The sequence below is a fragment of the Apaloderma vittatum genome, unplaced genomic scaffold (genome assembly GCF_000703405.1).
Source record: "Apaloderma vittatum isolate BGI_N311 unplaced genomic scaffold, ASM70340v1 scaffold38445, whole genome shotgun sequence".
In the NCBI taxonomy this organism is placed as follows: Eukaryota; Metazoa; Chordata; class Aves; order Trogoniformes; family Trogonidae; genus Apaloderma; species Apaloderma vittatum.
In genome coordinates, this window is record NW_009717258.1 from 4,921 (window position 1) to 30,161 (window position 25,241).

Here is a 25,241-nt window from a genome sequence, read left to right on the forward strand (position 1 = left end):
GTGTTCACTTAAAATTCTTGTGCTTCTTCAGTCTGTTTAGTTCTTTCAGATGACATTACTACTGATGAAAATGCACTCGGAAGTCATGTTAAGTAGCCATATTTTGACCTTATGGAATTTTGACCGTACAGTATGGCCAGCTATCACGACGTCACCTTACCTTTATTTAATGTAATTGACGAAAATAGAGGAAAAGAAAGAACAGAGCACTTATCAAACAGAATTTCAAATTTCAGCAATAAACTAATTGAGGAAGAAACATGGTTATCTGTGAGGAAAGGCATCACTCTAAAACAGCAGCTGATAGCTGGCAGATTCTAATATTAAGATTGGAGCTTCAATATCCCATAAATCCAGGTACCATCTACCACATTTGGAGTGCTAATTTGATAGTTTAGTAAAGGAAAATGCTATAAATTATGCTGAAGGCATTTTTGAGGAAAGATCTGTAGTGTATGTAGAGAAAACATTCTGCACTGATTCCAAGTGCTGATGCTTGATTTTAGCATTGGCACTCTGGATCTGGGATAAACAGGAATTAAGGCTGTAGAGACAATTCTCTTTGTCTTGAGTGAAATCCAGCGTAGGCTTGTCCTTGCATTTAACTAGTACAGCCAATTCCTGTTCATGTAAGCCTAGATACTTTCAAATCCCTAAAAAAAGGCCAGAAAAATGGTGTTGCACATGTAACAGCTTTGTAAGCATTTCCGCCTCCCCATGTTGTGATGAAACTGGAAACAACTGATATCTCCGATGTATTTGCCGAGTGTTGTTGTGGCTTAGGCCATGAAGCTGCTGTCGTGTCACTTGCCTGTTCATGGAAAGACCTACATGTAGTTTTGGAGTATATGCATCTTTGCTTTGACCTGCCCCTCCGTGGCATTGCTTTGTGTTTTATTTGTGTGATGTATTGGCACGTAGTTCTTTAGGCTGGCTTGATACTCTTTGTGTGCTATAGTTCCTTTTCACTTTTTGTTCAAAACTGCATGATAACTAGAGCTAAGAAACAATCTTCAGAGGGGATCTATGTTGTTATGAGAAACGTTACAGATTTTCTTCTGTCTTCTAGGTATTGATTTTAAAGTAAAACCAGTAACATTTAATGATACAAGAGTGAAACTTCAAATATGGTAAGTTTTAATTTATGTCACAAATGGGAACCAGCTAAATTACATTACAGCATGAAAAATCTCATCTGCTTTTAATTTCATGTCTTCCCAAAGTGCAGTTGTTCCTATTAGGTCATTTTATAATTTGAATTTGGCCTAGCTGGGTGTATTTTTTTGCAGACACTAATGTAAGTTAAAAAGAGTGTTGTTGCTAGGTTGCTTTAACAATAAAGCATACAAACAGTGCAGATCTGTGATGCATATTAAGTATATTTAATTGTATATGTTGGAAAGGGTCACTGAGGGAAATCTAGTAAGGTGAAGCTTCAGGAATCTGCGCTCTGTTATTTGGTTTTGTTCTAAAGGCTATATAGGTCTAGTGACAGTCACCTCTCCAGGCATCCAGTACTGAAGGTTATCTCTGTTTACCAGTATTTAACTTCCCAAGAAGTAACTCTGTACATGAATCATCTGACTAGTATTATATCTGCAGTTATTCCATATCAAGTTCTAATACTAAAGTCTTGGAGGCTTGTTTACAGGTTTCTTAAGGCATCGCTATGTATAGGAATCTCTGCATCCCTATATTGTATGGCTTTTCCCCTAAACGCATCATCTAAACCAGCTTACTGTCTGTGTCACAGTTTACAAAGGGCTTGTCTTAATACGAGATGTCATCTGACTCCTGCAGTGATTGTACTACACGTATTTTTTTATCACCTTAGTTGTACTGATCTTGATGATTTATGTATATAAAGAAGCAATGGTGAGCTTGAAGTTACATTCAGACTTCAACCACTGATTTAGCTTCTCTAGTAGGGCTGTATTATTTTGGATAAATTTCCAGTCTATTTCTTTCACTGCTGTATCTGGCACCCAGATTTTCTTTTACACTTACTTTTTCTCATTCCTTTCGTATTAAGGTACACCATGCAAAATTTGGGCAATACTCCTTAAAATAAAGTAATTTTTCTTAGGATTTCTGCAGTTTGATCATCGTTTGTTTGTTTGTTTATTTGTTTGTGTGATTTGTTACCATTTCTTTCAGGGATACTGCTGGCCAGGAACAATTCCATACACTTTGTACTAGCTATTTCCGTGGTGCACAAGGCTTTGTTCTTGTATATGACATCACAAATCTGGACAGTTTTCGAAGTATAGCAGGCTGGATGAAAGACATACATGAGGTAAATGTGTCTAACAGTGGCTGATTTCTTAATGAAGGTACCTAAGGAGCTACTGCAGTTAATGTTTTAAACGACTGCATCAGATTTATTCTTGTTTCTTGGCCTGTATGTTTCTAATCAGAGTTTCTTACGTTTAACTCCACAGACAGTATGATAGTAGGATTACTGTTATCTGAAACTGGAATACAGTGTAGGTGATCCAGGGTAATCCCACAAGGGTGTTTTCTGAAGTACATTTAAAACAGCTTCCAATTCAGTTTTGTTCATGTTGATTATGGTGCTGTTTTTTGTGGCTATGCACAAGCCAATCTCCATGAGCTCATTTCAGGATTTTAATTGGCTTCCATGTCAAAATTTTATATTGCAGCCAGTGATTTCCCTTGCCTGATTTCATTGCTTTAGTGTAGTTACCTCATCCCAAGGATCAAGTGAAACAAATGAAATTAAACATCCTCTTTGTCTTTGGATATTCCCTTCAAGAGGATGTTTTCAAGAGGGAGGAACTGAGGGGGAGGAAAAGGAGAACCCCTTTTTGGTGGCAGTGAGCTGTTTGGTTAGCTCAGCTGGTTGTGGTACCGCAGTCAGAAACACATGGCTCTCTGTGACACAGGAAGAGATTCTACAGCATGTGGCTGCCAGATGGGGAGCCTTCTGAGGTTTGTCCTGGCTTTCTAACGTGGTGGAAAGCTAACACAGCAAAACAGTTGGATGGTTTTCTGCTCCATCGGTGAGTTTAAGAGGTTCATAAAAAGGTCTGACAGTTAACTGGAGTTGGTGCAATGTAAACAGGCAGGAGTAGTGAAACCAAAAGAACGTATGGGAACAATGTGAGGAGGGAGCAAGCAAGCCCTTAGACATCAAATGGTTCAGCTGCATGTAACCCTGTACCCTGAGTCTTGATTGCTGGGTCTCTCTTGATGTATTCTCTGTTAGGTAGAGACAGGTCAGTTTTAGAGTAGGAAAAGCTAGAAAGGACCTACAGTGATCTAGTCCAGCTGCCTGACCATATCAGGGCTGACCAAAAGTTAAAGTATATTATTAAAGGCGTTGTCCGAATGCCTCTTAAACACTGACAGGCTTGGGGCATTGACAGCCTCTCTAGGAAGCCTGTTCCAGTGCTTGACCACCGTCTTTGTAAAGAAATATTGCCTAATTTCCAGTTTGAACCTCCCCTGGTCCAACTTTGAACCATTCCCACATGTTCTAACACTGAAGGCCAGTGAGGAGAGATCAGCAGCTCCCTCTCCATATCTCCTGCTCGAGAAGCTGCAGAGAGCAATGAGATCACCCTAAGCAGTACCATGAAAGTTTGTAGTTGGCATGCTTGTGCAAGTTAGTATGTTTGTGTAAGAATCCAAGCAAGGTAATGCTCTTTGTTGATTAAAATCAAGTAAACATTCAGGCAGTTTTTGTAATACTCTGTGAATTGGTAGGAGTATGATATGATGGATGCAAGAGTTCACCTTGGGAAAGCAGGCTCAAAATAAAACCATCGAAAGTGTCCTTTTCTCTCTTCACAGCTTCAGTATACGGACAAATTAATATCCGATAATATATACATAAGATACCTTATGCTCTTGGCAAAACATTACATTACCTCGGTGTTAAGAACATGTTATGGAGACCTAGTATGTAATTATGCTTGACCTTAGAGCCATCTTAAAAGTCTTAGTAGCAACAGAGTCTAATTTCAGTAATGTGTTACAAAGGAGATTTGATGTTATAATATTCTTACTGGCTTGTCTGCACATACTTCAGACTAACACATGTGCTTTATTACTTTGCTAAGAAAAGTGTATGCCCTTCTCATGTTGGGCAAACCAACAAAAGAACAGAAATCACAGCTAGATACACCACTGGTTGTACAGTTTTATAACTAGGTTTTATTATTTATTTATTTATTATTTATTTATTATTTATGACTGGGTTTTAACTCATCACACAGTATGATAGTAGGTTTATTGTTAGCTGAAAATGTAGATTATCCATATATATCCATTTACATTTATATGCCTGTGTGTGTATTTATCTATCTGGGCATATAAATTTATATATAAAATACTGATCTGTCTTCATGCTGCCTCCAAAGGGGTTATTTTATCCTGTCATCTTTAATTAGATCAACAGGGTGATTGATTCAGTGGGCTACAATGCAGCACCATAAACACAAAGAAATGTTAGGACAGTATGGCTGGGGGGGGGGGGAGGGGGAGACTAGCTCCTTTTGCCCCACGCAGGATGAGACTAGCTCTTGTAGCCACAGGCAGGCTTAGATCCACTTAAGTCAGTGAGGAGATCACACCTGCACAAGCCTGCTTTCTAGTCCTGAAACTTAAAAGCTTTCATGTAAACGTATTCAGGCTACTAATATTTAGGTTGTTTAATCTTAACCCCTGAGGGTACTTTGTTAGTTTAAAACGTTAAGAACAGAAAAATACTCAATTTAAAATAATTTCTGGGAATGTAAATTGCATGATTGATTGTACCAGTCTCAAAACTAGCAATTAGCGAGTCTTGTAATAGAGCTAGATAATAGTAAAAAATTTAATTTAGTCCTAGTGGGATATCAATTTCTGAAATGTCTTGGTGAAAATATATGGGGCCATTCATTTCACAAGAAGTTTTTTTAAAGCAATAACTGTTAAAACACAGGGCATTTCATGAAAATTAATTACTTACTGGAGGTTGGTGACATTCCCTGTGTTTGCTTTGGTCTATGAATGCAAACCAGTATTTAATTCTCCACAAATTCCCAGTATCAAAGGCTGTAGCTACAGTGCCCTTTAAAATATGCAAGCGTGGAATAATTAAGTAAAATTTAAGAAGGGAAGCAGATACAGGTTTCATTAAACACCAGTCTAATAGGTATGTAAAGCTTGCAAGTGAGCTAATCAGACAGGATTTTTGGAGACAATTAGTTATCACATTACACTCTCATTTTTAATTCTTTGCACACAGAGATTTTAAACAAAGTTTTTAAAAAATCCGTTCACTGTGTCAAGCTATTTTTACAACAGCTGAAAATAACAATCTAAGCAATTTAACATTTGTAAAAACTCCATTTATTTTGTAAAAGCTGGCCAATCAGTGCTATTACAGTTTTCATGGTGCTTCAATTATTTTAAGTGTAGAATATAGCAATTTTCCTATTAAAGGAAGTTCAAGACACAAATATGCTGCCATATCTGTGTTGTGCAAAATTTGTATTTAGAGGAAACTAAGTAACAAGACTGTACTTAAAGGACTTAGTAGAAAAACATACTCACAGATTAATATCTTATAACATTATTGGCAAATCCAGTACAGGTATATTGGATTTGTAATGCACTCATTAGGTGTATGATAGCTGCAGGAAAATTACTTTAGAATCTGAAACCATTCTTTATTCGTAGGGTTGTGGGCAGTGTCCAGTTTTTTAAATGTTCCTCTTGTCTGCTGACATGGCTTTTAGCTGTTGTATGCAAATGTTTTAAACAGCTGATTCTATTTGGCCTTTAAAAATTAAGTACAAGTAACCATGCACCAAATCCACTTGCAGAAAACTGCTTTCCAGGATGTTTTGAACAGGATTCCAACCAACATATGGACAAAAAGTTCCTCAAAATAGATCAAATGCTCAAGCAGGTGCCCAGAATGGATCTGGAGATACTTTAAACTCGATACAAGAGGGTCTTGAGCGACCTGACTGAAGTTGGCCCTTCTTTGAACGGGGGTTAGACCAGATGACTTCCAGAAGTCCTTGCTGGCCTAAATCACGCTGTGATTCACACACGACACCTGAATTGCCAAAAACTTCTGACATCGATTATAGGCCCTAGTTTTCTTATAGACGTATTGGACTGGTTTTCCTTGTGCTAGTCTCCTGATGTGGCATTACCAGTTCCTAATGATTATCTCCTGGGAATTTTCTGCTAGAATTTTCTGCATGGGGAAGATTGATTAGTTTTGTCATGTGGTAGCAAGTCTTGGTGACATAATGTAGTGTTCTTGGAACGTATTAGCTTTCTGTTTGTGCTGTCTGAAATAAGTGGATCCTCAGCCAGGATATGAATGTGCAGATGTGTTTGGTTACTGCCATTTTTCTGTGGTGCCCTCTCCTGGTACTGGGCGTTAGATGCATCTGACAGTTGAGAACCCAGACTGCAGTTCAGCTTCTTCATCATACCTAAAGTACGACAGCAATCTGCTTTACAAATGTAGATTAGTTTTACTTCTGAATTGTTCCAGTTCATAGATGGGTTTGTTGTTATGACAGATTAGAACTGGAAATTCTTATTCTTGTCACTCTGCTAAATTGGTTTATCTCTCAGTTTGCTAATAGACAAATTGTGCCAATTGCACAGTTCCACTGAAGTCCTGGAAACTAGGTATTTGTAACCAAGTTCATCATGTGGCACTTAGAGAAATACAGAAAGATGAACAGGTATAGAAATAATAATGTGACACTGAGGACACTGGAGACAGTGTATACCTAACAAATTATTCTTCCTTAGTACAAGAGATTATTATTCTTCCTTAGTACAAGAGATTGGATTCTAGTGTCATTGCCTGGCAAGCAGGAGGAAAAAAGTCCCAGCTTTACAGCCTTCTCCAGCTCTGTCTTCATCTTGCTGGGTGACCATTTCTGTCTCCCCTTCAAATCTGAAAAATTGTATTAATGCTACATTTGTTCCTCAAGTACAAACTAATTAAGCATTGCCACGGTGTATTTATCAGGTTCGGTTTCTTGATTACACTGTTTTGGCCTGCGAACAAACTTCTATTCCCTTTTCCAGCTGTAATCAATGAGTATCAAAGTCACGCAGCCCTGCACAACTGTGCTCTGGGAATGTGGTGGAGAGACAAGGTGGTGATTCTGGATAGACAGCTTTTATAAAACAAGGAGTGTGGATGAGCTTTGGTAATCTCACAATTTGCCGCAGGGGAGGTTGAGGCCAGCCATTTGCGGCAGGATCTGTGCGCAACATTTCAAAAGTGAAGGGGTAGTTTCTTCCAATAACCTGTTAAGTACAAATGTGATTTAATTCTCTTTTGATTATAGAATGATTTGGGTTGGAAGGGACCTCAAAGATCATCTAGTTCCAACCCCCCTGCCATAGCAGGGACATCTCCCACTAGATCAGGTTGCTCAAGGCTCCATCCAGCCTGGTCTTTAACACTTCCAGGGATGGAGCATCTGCAGCCTCCCTGGGCAGCCTGTTCCAGTGCCTCCCCACCCTCAGGGTAAAGAGCTTCTTCCTTATATCTAGTCTAAATCTACACTCATCCAGCTTCCACCCATTACCCCTTGTCCTATCACTACAGGCCTTTGTAGAAAGTCCTTTCCCAGCCTTCTTGTAGGCCCCCTTGATAAAGGTGTTTGTGCTACTGTTGACACGTAAATTCACAGCACTTCTGCAAAGTAGCTTTCCCTGAAAAATGGGAACAAGTGCAGAAAAAAAAAGAATTACATACAAAAGGGATACACAGGATATTTTCCCTTCTGCATTCTCAATTTCTATTAATAGCCCCACAGTCAAGGAGTTGGATGTTTACCTGGCTGGCTGCACAGGCTGGGTGAAAGTTGAGCCGTGCTGTAATTAGTTCAGGGTGTGGATGGATGGCTTCTATCACAGCGGGCCTCCAAGGTGCACTGTGGTATCTCAGCATGCGAGTCCAGTCCCTGGCAGCACTTGAGGCTCTGGTTCTGCTCCCTCCTGCCACCAGTGATCCCGGCAGCCTGGCTTCTGCCTCCACTCTGGTGGGAGAAAAGCCTTTTGCCAAAACCTGATGACTCCACACTCTTCCAAAAAAAACCCACCAAAACCAACAAACTTGGGTCAGTCTTGACTTCCAATTTTTAGAGAGTAATGTAGTGCTGATACTTCCTTTTTGGACATTTAAAACAAAAAATAGGCTAGGTTTTTTTTCCAAGTTCAGAGTGGTTTTAAATTTCAGTAAAAGGGAACTTTGAAATGTTAAAACCAGAAGAAAAGCTGAAGAGAGAGAACCAAAAATCTGGATGTATTTTTGAGAAATCAAAATGAAGCACTTCTTTTATTTTTTTTTCTACTTCTCAGAATTTTTTTTTGCCTTGATGAAATTGATTGAATTTTTAATAGTATTTTTCCATCATGTGGGGAAAAAACATGTTTCCGGACTCTATTAGCTTAGTCAGTGCTGACTTGCATAATAGCATCTTAACAACTGTAAAATAACTATCCTCTTTTTAGCTATAGATTTTGCATTTGGAAAGCTTATTCCTGAGCTATAAATAAAAGACGATGAAAATACACAGTGAGCTTTTGGAAGCACTGAAGAGCCATATTTTTGTCCAATTCAAATCAGTGTACCTCGGCAGTTTTTATGCCAACTGAGCACATGGTCAAGCTTCTGCCTAGTCATATTGACTTAATTTTTTTTCAAGATTTCCTCTCTATAATCAGGCTTCAAAATTTGAAATGGACAACATTTGGTATATATTCTTTAGTTTTCTAAAAGAAAAAAAACCTGCAAGATACTATCTTTTTAAAAAGTACTTGCAGTGTTTTGGTGGAGGACCTAGTCAAAGTGAAAATATGTTATTACATTATATTGATGTAGAAATAATAGTTATTTGCCGAAATAAATGCTTAGTGGCCTTGTATCTCTGACCTCCTTTAAATTTTGTAACTGTTTGAAGCTGTTTAGAAAGAACACTCCTACTGTAAAAATTGTGCTGTTTGTACAGAAATGCATTCACAGGATGGATTTGATGGTGTTGTACAGAAAATGTGCTAGTATTTCCCTTTGACCTTTTACTTCAGAGTGGAATGTCAGTTGTAAAACCCTCACCTACATACAGTCTTTACAAGTTGGTTATGTGATGAGATTAAATTGTCTGTTTACCCTATTTTAGGGACTGATGTATGCAATTTTATGTAGGAGAACCATTGACCTTAATGAGTAAAGCTTCAGTGCATTCTGAAACAGCCAGCATTTTGGTCTATTAATCCAGGTTAGATTGATTCATTATTTTAGGCCTGTACTTTGTACTCTTATGATGAGCTTACTTCATTTTAATACTACATTATCTCGAACATCAGCTGTGGGTATAAAATGAGATTAGCTGACTCTAAAATGAGAGTGGATTTAAAAAAAAAAATGAAATAGTGTTCCTTAGTAATAATTTGTGCCTACTGCTGAACTCTTCAAATAAGGCAACTTAGTTGTAGAAGTGCAAATAGACTAAAAATAATGGTTCTCTCATCCTTTAATGAAAATAGTTTTTTCTTTGCATTTCTCTGTACGGAGGGATATGTGTCTGTGTGTGTGTGCGTGAGCTCTGGGGAAGACGACTGTGCCTAGTTTTGTCTTATGGCAAAGTTATAAAGATTAAGACTTTGACAGACATCAGATATTTCATCAACGTCCTTGTAGAGAGAACTGCAGCCTGAGACCAGGCTTTCTGAGTCATCAGAGAAGCTGCGTGAGTGTGTACTTTCAGAATATAAGCCACGGGGTAAGACCACGTTAGCTTTAATTGTCTGTAGATTAAGGCCCTGGGTTCCTCCACTGAAGCATCAAAATTGGTTTTAAATACTATGATTTCCACAATGAATGTCAGTTTTCAAATTCCACATTCTGTTGCAGAGCCTTCTTCCTCTTTCCTTGTCATTATTCCAGTCATTTATCGTTACCATGGCTTACCTTAAAATAACACTGATTTAAAGCACCCAGTGCGTTTCACAGTCATGATGTACGTAACTGGATTAGTGGAACGAAGGATGGAGACAAGGTCAAAAAGCTAGGTCTTTCTTTTGAAATCAATGAGGTTTTAAAGTTTTACTTCATTAAAAATCTATTGCCTTCTTCCAAGCGTCTTGGAATAATCAAACTTTTATGTTGAGTTGGAACACTTCGATAGTAATTTTACTGCCTGTGTGTAAAAGTGAAGCACAGACAGGTGCTCTTTCAGGTGCAGCAAATTCCTTCCTTTTTACTTGTGAGTGCTGGGTGTAGACCAGACTAATGTGCTAATCCATGAGCCTGTTACTTTAGGGAGGGCAGCGTCTGTGAATTTGGGGCATTTCCAGTCACTTTAAAGCCTCGAGATGGAGCACTCATCAGAAGATGGTGCCCATGCACCATATACTTTATATCTCACGAATGGGGTTGCAAATTGCACCCTGCACTTCTCAGCTCTTTGCAATCTTGCTGCTCTCCTCTGAGTCCCAGTAACTGATGGAAAATATTTACACGGATGAAAAGATCAGGACAGAATTTAGCCTTTATTTTCAAGGAAATAAAGTGTTGAAGGCTAGTGTGACCTGACGGTGAAGGGCTTTTGTTGTTTGCTTTTTTCTTACTTGACACTTATTAATGCTGCTTCTCTTTTAGAAAGCGGGTGATGAAGTGGACATAATACTGTTGGGCAACAAGTGTGATAAGGAGTCAGAACGTGTAGTTCCAAAACAGAAAGGAGAAAAGGTATCATTGGTACTTTCTTTGGCTTCTCCTCAGTATCTTAGTATGTGACTGTGAGCTGTTAGAATGAAAATGATAAAAAGATTGTGAATTCCAGAAATTCTGCTAGGAATTACTCTAGAAGAACAGTGATGGACTTTTGGAATGTTACGGGGTTTTTTAACATGTGAGCAGAAATACATAAAGTAACCCCTAGCTAATCTCTTTAGAACACAGATTTTTATTTTTAAGGTTAAAATGTACTTTAAAAGTTTTAGATGTTAAAATAGAAATCTTATATTTTTGAATAAAAACTAAAAATATTTTAGAGTCTGCATTTTCAGAGTGCTCTTCTAATGTATAATACTAAAATGTCATGCATAATACATTCTGCATAGTTTTTCTCTTACCACCCATCAGTGGGTTTTTTTGCTGCAGCCTGACCATAAAGAACTATTCTGGCAGCCTGTGCACTGTGATCTGCATTGTCTATGAATGACCCTAAATAATACTGGACATACACATTTAGGGAACATCCAGCTCCCCTACTTCTAACCGTGTATGTGCTTTTCAAATGGGACTGCAGGGTAGTTTATAGCTGCTGACCATGTGTAGGGGAGGAACTGATGTCGGGTGGGGACTGCTGTCCTAAAAGCAATGGCAGATTACGCTACCTGAGAACCAGTGAGGACATCCAAGGAGCCGTGCTATGGCAGAAGAAATTGTGGTAGTGACTAAATGTCACAAGAGAGTGTGTCCTTTATACCAGTAAATTTTGCAACTCCAAACTGCATGCATCTGTTTTCTGGGACTTGGAATGAGCCCTTCTGTTCTGCTTTCAGGCATAGTGAGTCAGGCAGGATGTCGTGCTTAAAGAAAAGATCGCTGATAATTTCTTGCCAATTATATAATCCCAGATTAGAGAATTTTTAAAAATAGCATCACCTTTTCAACAGCCTTACGAATAAAAACTTCTGGAAGGTCATTGTTCTTATGTGAGACACTTCCAATGTTAATGTACTATACCTGAGTACAAGGAATAAGACTTGCTGAAAAATACACATGCACTCCAAGAGTGCAGTCAGAAATCTGAGGAGTCACTGGATGCATGTGCACAAGAGGGCAGTAGTAGGGTTTTGCATATAGCATTAACTGTGACATTTTCTGACTTCTGTGTACTTAACTATGCAATCAAAATTCCTTTTAATGAAAGATTCCTTTCAGAAATGAATGATTACTTCTTCACCAGTTAGTCAGCTTTCTAGATTTCTCCTGTGTTTTGAGGCAAGGCAACTCTTCAGTTATACTACTACTGATTTACAGACACTAAAGAATCTGAATAAACCAACTGGAGAAAGATCCCATTAGCAGAGAAAGAGCTAATAATTGTCCTCTCAATCCAAAGAAGAAAATAACCTTATTAAGAGAGGAAAATAATAATGTATTATTTTATAATATATTATTTTATAATAATCAATATTATAGTTCAGAATAATTCATGCTTACATATTTCCCTGTGAGTATGAGCACTTTATAGACTAACTTAATGCTGAGAAATTATTTTTGTTTGTTTTCTTCTGTAATTATATAGTGTGGGTCACTCAGAAATATTTAATTTTAGCAATATGAAGTATTTTCTTCTATTAATAGCTTTTTATTAATTTTGGGAAAAGCTTGAACTCAAGTTTCTTGAGCTCCTCCATTCCTCCTGCCCTCCAATAACATTTTCTTTTTCTCTGAAAAATAAATAAACATGGTGGAGTTCGTATACCTTGAAAGAATGTGGCTGGGTTTCTGCTATCAATTTTCTAACAGAAAGAGCTAAGTAAAATATTCTTCCTTTTTTGCTTTTGCTGTCTTCACGTGCCTGACTTCAAAGCTGATTTAACAGGTACAATACAAATGAAGAGGGTCCAGCAGACGGCTCTAAAGGTGATTGGGGTCTAGTACCAGTAATCCGTGAGGAGAACTGAGGGAGATGCATAAAGAGGAGGCAAAGGAGCAGTCATTGGTCTACAGCAATTGAAGCGTAGTTAGAGCAGTGACAGAAATAGACTCTTCTCAGTAGAGACTGACAATAAAGCAAGGGGCAGCAGAAGCAAGTCCTGGCTTGGGAGGTTCAGGCTGGTTGGTGATAAGGAGAACCAGTTGCACAAGGAAGGTGATAGAGCCATGGAAGAGGGTCCCATAAAGATTCTATAATCTTCATTGTTGGTGGATTTTAACACTCAGGTAGGCAAAGTAATGGCTGACCCCATACGGAGGGGCTGTAGTCCCTGAGTGGGCTGATCTTTCCAGATGATTTCTGTGATTCCATGATTAAAATGGTGTGTGTCCATAGGTAGCCTCTAGGAAACACACATGGCACAAGAAAGAGAAAAGTAATATTTAATAGTAGATTCTGTGTGCTTTATAAACTGCAAACCAGTGTTCTCCACTTTATTAGCCCAGTATTTTTATTGCCTGTGGTTTTCTTTACAAACCATTACATATCGCTGTTTGGCACAACATTTGCCACTAGTCAGATGATCTTAGCTTTACGTAACAAGTTGCAGCAGTACCGAGAATGCTTCATAGCAGTCAGGTGGAGTTTCAGAATCCCTTATAAAGCAGTCTGTCTTAAGAAACAGTCCAGATCTCGTTTTTATTTTCAAAATCACGTTTTCATTTTCAAAATCACGTTTTCGTACAGTATTTTGGAAAAGAAACCATTTTTTTCACTTTTTATTCTACCTTTATTAGAGTCTTTATTATATTTTGACCAAAACTTTTAAGTTCAATTTTTGTACCTTCATGCCTGATTCTGGAATATTTATAAAGCATTGATCTGTTACTTCTAGGACCACTGAAAGTTAACGTAACTGCCAACACTAGGCTTTTTATCCTAATGGAGAGTGTTCTAAGTAAATCATTAAGTGGTCAGTAATTATAGGATTTTCTGTACAATATAAGCAGTAGGCCATTTTCTTTGCCTAGGATCGTCTTCTCCAGATGTGTACTGAGAAGAGATCCACTGCAAAGGGAATAAACAGATTCTCCCAATATGTTTCTCTGGCAGATACTTGGCCCTCTCCCTTGGGAGGCAACGAAGCAACTGTTTTTCTCAATGTATTTAACTGTATAAATTAGAAAAAGTTCAGGACCTTAAAAAGCTATGCATTTTGTTGTGTTTTGTTTTATTTTTTCCCTTGTGCCAGCATGTCTCTAAGCTATTTGTAAGAGAAGTACCCTGGAAAGGATAAATCATAAGTAAATTAAATTAAATAAAATAGACAAATGCGAAGTGTATGCTGCTTTGTTCTTCCAAGTATTTGATCTCTTCTGTTACCATAATATATTTTCACATACGTACCTCTTTGCCTGCCTTGACAGTTTTAAGGCTCAGCTTGACAGGGTGCTGAGCCATCTCATTTAAACTGTATTTCTTTTACCTTAAAGGGTTGGACTAGATAATCTTTGAGGTCTCTTCTAACCTGGTATTGTATGATTGTGTTATTGCTGTGCTTCTCTCTAGTAAAAAGAAGTGTCTTTTTTTTATATTTCATCACGCCTCTTTTTCTACAGTTTTTGAAATCTCTACTTTTCTGCAGGCACTTTGTTAGTTTCCTCTAAATATCTGCCTAGGAAACAGTTGTTTTCCAAATAAATCAAAACATTTAGAACAGACCTACTAGAATTTATTCTTCTTATTTACAAATAAAGATAAGTTAGAAGAGCTGCTTTGAAAATGCACAAATTTAAAAAGAAATGTTTTTAAAAGTTACCTGAAATTATAAATTAAGGATTAATATGTAGTCCTTTACTAAGCTGACATTTACTTAATTTGTGCTTATGTAGCATGTTAGAAGCTGTCAGAGCACATCTATATCTCTTGCTATTAGTATTAGGAAGTGATTATTTTCCTAAAGACTGTTTATCCCATTGCCTGCATTTGTTTTTCAGCTTGCTTGGGAACATGGAGTACCCTTTTATGAAACCAGTGCTAAAGACAATGTGAACATTGAGGATGCATTCTCAGTTTTGACTCAGGAGATACTGGAAAAGGTAGGCTCCTTGTCTGAGTAGAAAGAAAATGGGAAACTTTTCTTGACAGATTGGGTAAACAACGTTGTAAATGCAGAAGATGTTTAGCAAAGCACAGGCAGTGCTAGTTTTGCATTATGGAGTTAGTATTTTGGAGGGATTCGGTAGCTGTCGGCATGCAGAGGAGGAACATGGGGTAGAAGAATTGTGGGAAAAGGGAACAACAGAAGAGAGAAGCAGGTAAAATACAGTTCAGAGTGGAGGTGAAAATTCAGGAAAACTGCACTTGTGGCTTTACTTGCAGTGCTTTTCTTCAAAAGAGAGCTTAACAGCTTGAGAGTATTTCCACTTCTGTGCCAGGAAGTTTCCTTTTTCCTGTAGGTTTCTGCAGAATGCGCACGCTCTGAAGATGCTGCATGCCGATAGAGTGAGTGGACTATTTATGTTCAGCAATCAAATGTTTTATCCAAAGTTCACGGCTGTTTGTTTGGATGATTTACATTAGTGCTTTTGAAGTTATTAGGACCCAAAGATTTGAGTTAATTAGTGGCAGAATCAATATCGTAGCTGCCAGAGTCAGCATCTCTAACTACCTTGAATGTGCTGGCTTAAAGGTCCTAACTCCTCAGAGATGCAATACTTTTGTAAAACTGAATTACTGTTAATTAGCTCTGAAAATGTTTTGCATTGCAATTTATTTTTAGACAGTAGAATATTATTTTAGACATTAATGGATGTTCTTCATGCAATGCATTATCATTGCCATTCATCACCAATATTAGTTATACAAAACTAACCTTCCATTCTGAATACTTTTGAAGTCATAATAAAGATAAATGAGCAAAATTACTGACAAAGTCACAAGTTGCAGTGTTTTGATTAAGTAGCCATAGGGGACAGTCAGAATAATGGCTCAGGGTTGGACTGTTCCTAAATCGAGGTCCTGTTTTATTATACAATAACACAAGCTGTAGTTGGTTATTTTGAGGGAGGAAAAAAAGCACTTTCGATTCCTTTAGCATGAAAATGAAGCTCAGCAACTCAACAGTCAGAACAGGATAGTGGCAGATCCTTGAATAGAATCATAGAATCATAGAATCATAGAATCATAGAATCATAGAATCATAGAATGGCCTAGGCTGGAAGGGACCTTAGAGATCATTTAATCCAGTCTCCCTGTCGCCAGGGACGCCACCTCTCGACTAGATCAGGCAATACATGGGGACCGAACAGGAATCGAACCCGCGACCTATGCGTTGTTAGCGCCACACTCAACTGTCTCAAATAAGATAACTCTGATTTTCTTGTAAATGAAGAAGACGTTGTCTATTGTAAATAGACAATATATTTACTAGAATGAAGCGTGAAAGCTGCAAAACAATAGCTATGATCATAACTGCTGCAAAGATAAATATGTGTGAGGCGAGCATTTCTGCGCAGTGTGATGGGGCAAGATCTGAGAAGACTCTGCAGCGTGCAGAAAGGATGTTTGGCTATTTCTCACATTAAGATTGCCTACACTTATTAAAGTGGAACTTTAGTATTCCTACTTCATGAAAATTCATGGGTTTTGCAGTGTGGACACACAAACAAATTCAGACCATGTTGAAAATGTTACACCGTTGCCTGGCTTTAATTAGAACTGCCTGAGAATACAGTTGTGGACTCTGCATGCATGCACATGTGTTTGGAAAATAGATCCACGGGAATTTGTTGCGTTTGTCTATAGCAACATTTCAGCTTATCTAGAAGTGCTTTCAATCCCTGATGGGGCATCACGTACCATGACTTCGGTGTAAAATTTGCCATTTTTAGTGAAGTGCATTTGTTGATTTAAATAAGGACTCTACTAGCCCACTTGTTTTTGCCACTGGCCTGATAAGAAAGAGTTCAGTCAAAAAAAAAATATAAATCTACCATACAGTTTCATCATGGTTTTCAGGTTCAACAAAATAATTTGCTTGTTCACAAAACTGTGAAATCTGAACATAGTACTTGAATTTTAACTTCCTCTAACTGATGAAATTTTGGAGAAGGGAAAACATGGTAGGAAGTGTGACTAGTAGCTGTGAAAAATGACATGATAGATGCTAGTCTGAGATGACTTCAGTCATACATCCATTCTGTTGTGGTAAAATATGTACTTGCTGATTGTAAAAAGGAGATACGGCTTGGCACAGTGTTTTGGCCAAAGACACCTATGTCTGAGGCAGCCGGGTATCGGGCCTCCCTTACTTCTGCAGTGGGACCCCCTGCCCCAGACTGATGAGCTGCTGCAGTGGAAGCGTGTCATTACTGTACCAGTCCCACAGAGGAAACTCATTTTAAGGAACTCCCTAGAAAAATCTATTATGGCCATGCTGTTGGAAAGTGTGTGGAGGTCATTCAGAAGCAAGATAGGTAGGCAGGCTGTAAACCATTTTCAGATGCATTGCAGTAGGCTGTATTAATCTGAGGAAAATGAGGATTTTTTTATATGTACTCTTGTTCACCATCTACTATGGGCATTTCTTTATTAACTAAATCTACAGAAAACACGCTCATAGATGAGGAAAATCAGTGTCTGGAGTTATAGACCTCATACAGAAGTAAAGAGTTTCTTGATTCTCTTGCAGTTTAGAGCAAGTTGTGGTTCAGTGGAGGACTGAGAGAAAAAATAAAATAAAGCAAGTTTGTATTGCTGTTATTTTGTGCTGCTTTTTCCTAGCTCTCCTTTTGTGCTTTTATTTGTACTGGGCTTAAGGGAGAGAGAAGACTTTTGTATCCCAGCAATTCAGATAACTAAAGCACTGCTTGACCTTTTGGATATTTATCATCTCAGCCATTCTATGCTGGCTCTCAGTACTGCAGCTCTAAATTACATGGGTATCCTCATTAAAACAATCAGGTATTATCTGACAGCCTACATTGGTAACAGCAAAGGAATCATGCTATGTTTTTGAGAACTCAGGATTTTCAACCAGTCGGGTATTAGTAACTGATTTGATTGTTTTGAAGAGGGTGCAGTGGAAATGAAAGTCAACGACACATCGGATTCCAGAGGTTTGCTTAGACACGCTGACAAATAACAACAGTATTTTATTTATTCACAATTCTTATGAGTCTCAGATATGCCTGAACCTGTTCATTAATACATGGCAGCTGTTCCTTAACAATGCTTTTGGTTACCAGTGAGCTATTTGTACTTGTGAGTCAGTCCTCAAAACCCAACCAAAACCAAAAGATACCACCCAGAACACAGTTTGTATTTGCATTTTGATGTTGTTTGATTTCATGGCTGACAAGCAGTACTTTTCTCAACTAGCTTTTTTAAAGACTACTACAAGCCTTTGTATTTCTGTCTTTGTGGGTGTGGTGGTTGGTATTTTTCTGAACTAGGAGCAAAAGGAGAGAAACTATCAAGAAAAACAAAAAACCCCAGTTTTTGCTGTTTTCCGAATACTATTATAAAACTAACCAAAACTTACACTCTGCCTACCTCCCAAGAGTGACTGACTACTAAGATTTTCTTAATATAATATTAAATAAACATATATCTGCTGAGCAGACAACAGTTAAAATCCATTTAAGAACTTTCCCTGTGCTTTCGAGAGTAACATTTAATATTTAGCAGCTGGATGTTGTTTGAGAGGAATGTTCAGAAGTAGCAGGCCTCAGTTCTGTCCTTCCTTGATATCTTTACCTTCCTCTTCTATGGCAACAAGATTTTTGAGTTGACACTGTGTGGCCCATTCCTTTGCTCCTAAAACACCTTTGAAACTTGCTAGCTCATCTTAAACAAATTTGACAGGTCAAACTAAAAGAAAATGAAATTTCCAAGGAGTTCCTTGAAGATGAAGTGCTGGGTAGAGGAGAGGCAGAGTATTTGCAGAAGGAAAGTCTCCAGCATTAGTGAATGCAGTATTAGACAAAGATGACTAAACTGAGAGACAGAAAAATGTTTCAGCCAGCCACTCCAGCTGGAGCTTGCATTACAGAAATCAAATTGAATTCACTGCAAGGCCCAAATCCATAAGAAATAGGATTTCATTATTTCCAAGGTTCATGGGATTGTTAGATTTTCCAAAAGATCCTTGTGTCTCCAGCAGTGCACATTCAGTATTTCTTTATTATCCCCAGTCATGCATGGAGCCCCAGGCTTTATTTGCCCTTTATTTATCTTGTACTGACCGCAGAATATTAGTTTCTTCATGAGGTTTTTTCATAACGCTCGTAGTGCTGTATTTGAGATCTATTTTAGATTTTTATCTTCATAAACTTCTTAGTAATGTTACATAGTATAATCAGTGTTGCACACATGGGAACCAAGCTACAGGAATTAAAGCAAAGAGTACCAACTCACTTAGTGCTAGTGTAACTATGTAGGGCATAATTTTACTACATTATAAAAAATAAAAAAGTCTTTTATGGACATTGAATGAGCTAGATAGTCTTCTGGCAATGGTAGCATATAATTAGGTCATGTAAATCAAAACTTAATCATAATATTTGAGTACAGGGCGTGCAACTTTATCCAGCTAAAATTTCCACAACTAGTCTCGTGTGGTTGTCTGGAATCATCTCTATTCAATTTAAAGAGATACATCTTTTTAGGATAAAATTGTGTTCTGGAGTTGCCTTTCTCTCTCCATTTATTATAGAAGACTCCATATATCAGCCTTTATGGTTTCATGTGATTAAAGTTAAATAAATTAAACTCCAGGAGGCCAAAGGAATGTTACATACTTGACTTACTTCTGGCATTTGCTGCTTCTGCAAGATCTTAACTTTGAAGCCTGATTGCTCTCTTAAATAGGGGGTTTGAGGTGGAAATATATTAATCCTTAAATAGATGATCTGTAGGGTTGAGAACATTCGAGCAACACTGCAGCTGTCTTCTTAAGTTTGGGAAATAATAATTGCAGTATGACATTGTAACCATATCCGTGGTATTAACAGAAGAGGGAGATAGAGACCCACACTTTACCAGTGGGTTTTAGACATTGTGGAACAGTAGGATATGAGAGCAAGGACTTCATTTCCATTTCTTGAGGAAGATATTCTGCAGCAGGTAGATTCTGCTGTGCCTGAGCCTGTACCCAGTCCTGCTCCTCTGCCTATCCCCCCACTGGCTGTTGTTCCTGTTAAAATATCCCTAGCTCTTGCATGATACTGTGTGTGCCCTGTCCTGCCTTCTTGTGAGAGGACAGTCGTGCATTTTGAACAAACAATTTCAACCCTGGAGTTTCAGAATATGGGGGAAAATACAGGTCAAGAAAATGTCTGGACTGATCTTAATAACTGGGCTCTCTGTACTGGTAGTTCAGGTGTGGAAGCCACATGAACTTGGTTGTCGCAGATTCTCTGCCATGCTTTGCTGATCTTTGTCAACTACCACTGTTAAATATAAACAAAATTACTGCGATCAGTAACTATGATCATTTTGTCATGAGAGAGAATAGAACTCCCTGGAATTTGAAGAAGTTATAAATAATAGGACCTTCAGTTATAGTCCCTTCTGCTTGTTTTTCTAAAGCCTATATTTTTCCTACAGGCACTCCAGGTCTGCCTTTGACTGGGCGCATTGGGAACTCTACCTCCAAAATAACTAAAGTAGTATCAGAATACCAAGAAGTGGTGCCAGAGTAGGTGAATCCAACTTGGTGTGACACTGCTAATCTGAGCAGTTTTCCAGCAAAGAAAGGACAGCTGGAGTGTGTCCAAAGATGAACAAGGAAGCTGGTGAAGGGTCTCAAGAACAAGTCTTATGAGGAGCAGCTGAGGGAACTGGGGAAAAGGAGGCTGAGGGGAGACCTTATCGCTCTCTACAACTACCTGAAAGGAGGTTGTAGTGAGTTGGGGGTCCATCTCTTCTCCCTGATAGCCAGTGATAGGATGAGAGGAAGTGGCCTCAAGTTGCACCAAGGGAGGTTTAGTTTGGGTATTAAGAGGAACTTCTTCATGTAAAGGGTTGTCAGGCACTGGAACAGGCTGCCCAGGGCCATGGTAGAGTCACCATCCCTGGAGATATTTAAAAGACATGTAGATGTGGTGCTTAGGAATATGGTTTAGTGGTGGACCTGGCATTGCTAGGTAATGGTTGGACTTGATGATCTTAAAGTTCCAGCCTCAACATTTTTGAGATTTATAAATTTACTCCATTAGAAATCATTCAAAAAGATTCACTATTTTTTATGATATTTCTCCTTTTATACCAGCTTAACTCTCCCTGATCAGAAAAAAAAAAAGAAAAAGTTAAAATCTCAGCCATCTTGTCACAATTCCTGTGACTACAAGTTAGGTATCTATTGCACACCAGTGATACAAACTCTGCTTAGAGCTGGGGAAGAGACAGTCGGCTGTGGAGACCTGTTTGTTCATCCTGACTGATTTTTTTACACTGATTCTGCAGGAAGCTTAAAACCAATTTAAACAGATGCTTGCCTCTTAGTGAGACATGCCTGCTGTGCTACTTAACAGGAAAAACCAGTATTTGATAGCAGGAAGTTTCAATGTCTTGCTAAAATCCCTGCAAGGTGGAGCAGTATCTGTGGCGTCACTTTCAAAACCCCACTTTACCCAAGACGCTTAAGTGGGAACTTGAGTTTCTCAAGTTCTCATGAAGAACCATTTCGGTTCTTCTCATGTTTTCACAGTTTTCTCCTGTTTGTTTACTGGCTTGTCGAGGAGTGAGTTCCAACAGGCTGGGCTGATATGCAATCTGAAAGTGTTAGTGTTCAGGGAGCCCTGGTGAAGGAATGCTGCCTGCCTTGTTCTCGCAGGTGGGAGAGATTTGCATACCTCCCTGCTCTAATTTTGAGGGAGGAGGGTGCCCCACCTCTTCTGAGGCTTGGCTGCAGTTGAGCACTACATGGGATTGCTCGATCATTCCTTCAAGCACTTTATGCAGGACTCGTCATATCTCTTCAAGTTATGAATGTGCACTTTTTAGATGTGTCTGTTGCTTAAATGAATCCTAAGTCCTTATTTGCTTGCCAGATAGTCTATATGGAATAGGCTTATCAAGCTGAAACGATTCATAAAGCCCTCAACTTCTGACTGGCTTTTAAAACAAACTACTACCACTTACTTATGTGTGGAGGAGGCTCTTGTCTTTCTGTTCTGGCTAATTTGTTGACGAACTGCTGGATAATGATTTTACACATTTATATGAATCATTTCATGCGTTCAAGCTGGAACATAGGAGGTTCCACAAAAATATTAGAAAAAACTTTTTCACTGTGAGCGTGACAGAGCCCTGGCACAGGCTGCCCAGGGAGGGTGTGGAGTCTCCTTCTCTGGAGACATTCAAAACCCACCTGGACACATTCCTGTGTGACCTACTGTAGGTGATCCTGCTCTGGCAGGGGGGCTGGACTAGATGATCTTTTGAGGTCCCTTCCAAGCCCTGACATTCTGTGATTTCATTATCAAATAGGTTTCACCATTCTTAATTACTTTTAATACTGAGGATTCTTGGTAAGGATACATGAACAGCTTACTTGCCACCCAAAAGGGCTATTAAGAAGTAAAATATTTGCAAATAAGCATTGTCAGTGTTTAAGGAATGTCCAAGTTTTTCCCCTTTAACTGAAAGAATGAAGTTAGATATAATCTGCAATACTTTCAAATTACTTTTTTCCCCGAAAGTTAAGTGAGACCTGAATTCTCAAATTGTTAAAACAGGGATTTTTCTAGAATTCTTTTACTTCTTAGACTTATTTTTTTTTCCTTCTAAAGGAGAAGCAGGGGTGAAACAAAAACTACTTAGTTTATGTCCACAATAATCAATGTTCAGTGTTATTTCTTGGTCTCAGTAGAGTGAATTAAAATTTCTTATTGTACCATTATCTTCCAAAGTATGGTGTTTGTATTCCCTCAGAATCTTATCTCTAAACCAGAGTGGTGTCTTGTTCCTTGAGATGATAAGGTTATAGATGATAAGGTTATAGTTGTGTACTTTTGATTTTGCCTTGCTTCCTCTTTTAAAAGGTCTTCATACTTTACATTTACTGTTTATTAATGAAGACCCTCAAATACTGTCTCCATCTAGCAGAAATTGTAATGGCTAATACCTGTTCTCAAGCACATTACACAACTGTGTAAAAAATAAATAAAAAGTTATGAAGCTGTATGTTGGAATTTGTGCAAACTCTCAAGGGTAATGAAAATGTTATGTCTGTTGGTACTTGTCACTCCAACAAAAAACAAGTGAAAGTGCACATGCTGCATTTCTTCATACATGATTTACATGTGACTAATGACAAGCAGGTCCTAAAATTGTTAAGTCAAGGTCTTCCAGTACCCTAGCGTCAGAACAGTAAGCTTTAATAATTTAATTGATGACAGCTTTGGCATCCGTCCTGAGGTTTAGACACTACGGTACCTTTCCTGCCCTCTGCTCCTGCCTGTTTCCATCACTTCTCGTCCTTTCCCAGGTGTTTCATCTTCTCCCCCAGCAGCACACACTGTGGCAGCCTCCCTGGAAGGAATCAGGCTTAACTGCTCTCTTCATGGGGATGGTCCTGGCACTGGGCAGCCAGTGCTCTCAAAGAGCTAAAACTATGGCTACAGAAGGAAAAAAAAGAAACAAAATCACGCTGCTTCCCCAGAATTTTAGGTAGTGTTAAATATTCTCAGCCAAAGAGGCATCAGGCTTACTGTAACATGGGCAAACCTTTTATTTTCCCCTTGTTTTGATTCAGCTAAACAATTTAGGTGAACCTTTCTGGATGTAGTCAGTGTTCAGCCACCCTGTAACATTTGAATATGTAACTTCTAGCATTGTACTATAGGGTGCCACCTTTTCTCTCTTCCTTTTTTTATCCTGTGCTTTGAGTTTCATGGATTCCAGCTTAGATAGCTGTCCTCTCTGGAAGCATCTTTTTATTGTCAGAAACGGTTGTTTATGGCTGTTGGATTTGGGTTGGGAGAGGAATGTGGTGAATCCAACGGTTGCGCTTACTTCTCTGTGTATCGTGACATAACTTGGTGAACTTGCCAAGAAGCAGGCAGGAGAATGGCAAGTAGAGAAGTTAGGACACTTCTTTTTCCTAGGCATGTGACAATATTCTCCCTGTCTTTGTGAGTTCAGGGTTCAGTGTTCATAGTTTTAGAGTACAAGATTGCAACATAGACTAGTACTGTATTGCACAACTGGGTTTGATTGTTTCTCTGGTCGACGCTAATTATCCAGTTGAGTTTATTGCTGAAAGGAAGAGTCTCGAGTTTGCTGATTTTTTTTTTTTTTTTTAAATCTGCTTTTGCAATTGGTACATAAATGTTTTACAAGGGCAGAGTGCTACTTTGATAGTTTACGTTGATAAAGACTGAGTTGCTGCCATTTGGGGGTATTCCTGGTTGTTAGAGGCAAGGAAATAGAGAATTTTAGTGAATTACACAAACCTAGTTAACGTCCTTTATAACAATTAATAGCCTGTGTCTTTTTAAATGAATATTGATGTTCCATACTTCCCTATTACTTTCAGCTGGAGTTTTGCACCCCATGCTTCAATATGTCAAAGATTTAGTGCATTTAACTGCAAATTAGTGAAAACTGGTGCAGTCAACAAGTATATATTCAAAGGAAATATATATCCAGTGACCCCACCAAATCTTTTACATATTGAAATATGTGAAAATTCAAGCTTTTCAACTGTTGTGTTCTAGTTATCTGAATTGTTTGCTTTTGTTTGTTTTACAGAAATCCTGTGTAGTCCATGACTTAGATATTGTGACTCTAAATGAAAGTAAGAAGAGAACCTGCTGTGCATTCTGAAATATTATTTCTTATTCCATTTTGTTTTAAGAAAATATTAACGATTGCAAGGGAACATACAAGATTTTAAAAGTGAGCCTGTAATCCCAAAGCACACCATTTAGGCATCCTTTGTATTACACAGACTTCATTGCCAAATGTTTTGATATGCATGTATTATATTTTCATATTTTTAATGTGAAGTTAAAACAATTATCTGATTTTGGAGTTATTAGATGCGTCACAGGATGACTGCATTTGCATACAAATATTTGCAGAAATGAAATCTAAGTGTACTAATTTTTTCTTATTAAAAAAGAAAACCTTGACTTTTTTTCTTCTGTGATACTCATACCAGATTTGTAATGGACATTGACATCAGCATAAAGACGATCTTCTGATATATGAAATCATATATGCTGTCCCCCAGATATCATCTCTTCAAGTAGCTGATACTTACTGCAGTCCCCTAAGATAGTTTTCTGGAAATTTTTGGCTTTGTTTCTTTTATGTCCATTTCAGATACATATGTAGTACAGAATACCCTTGGACAGGAAGGCTGCAAAGGTGAGGGCTGAGAGAAAAGAATAAGCCGTATATAAAATCCGTATGTTACTGAATCTTCCTTAGAAGGTAGAAAACAGGAAACGACAGAATGCATCCAGTCATAATTATCTTGTTATTAGAAACATTTAATGTTCTATAAAATAATTCACACAGGTGTTAGCAGCATACCCGCATTTTCAGATGTTCCTTTTGTCG

At 38.3% G+C, this 25,241-nt stretch overlaps 1 protein-coding gene across 1 annotated transcript in view; it reads left to right on the top strand.

The window, feature by feature from the left end:
- Nucleotides 1–1,069: 1,069 nt before the first annotated feature.
- LOC104269287 (ras-related protein Rab-10-like) overlaps nt 1,070–25,241 on the top strand; it is a gene marked incomplete at both ends in the record, with an annotated part of 29,666 nt that continues 5,494 nt past the window's right edge. Inside the window, 4 exons of the mRNA XM_009869818.1 lie at nt 1,070–1,130; nt 2,158–2,296; nt 10,655–10,744; nt 14,663–14,764. Of these exons, the coding sequence (XP_009868120.1) occupies nt 1,070–1,130; nt 2,158–2,296; nt 10,655–10,744; nt 14,663–14,764 (392 nt within the window). The remainder of the gene's footprint in view (nt 1,131–2,157; nt 2,297–10,654; nt 10,745–14,662; nt 14,765–25,241) is intronic.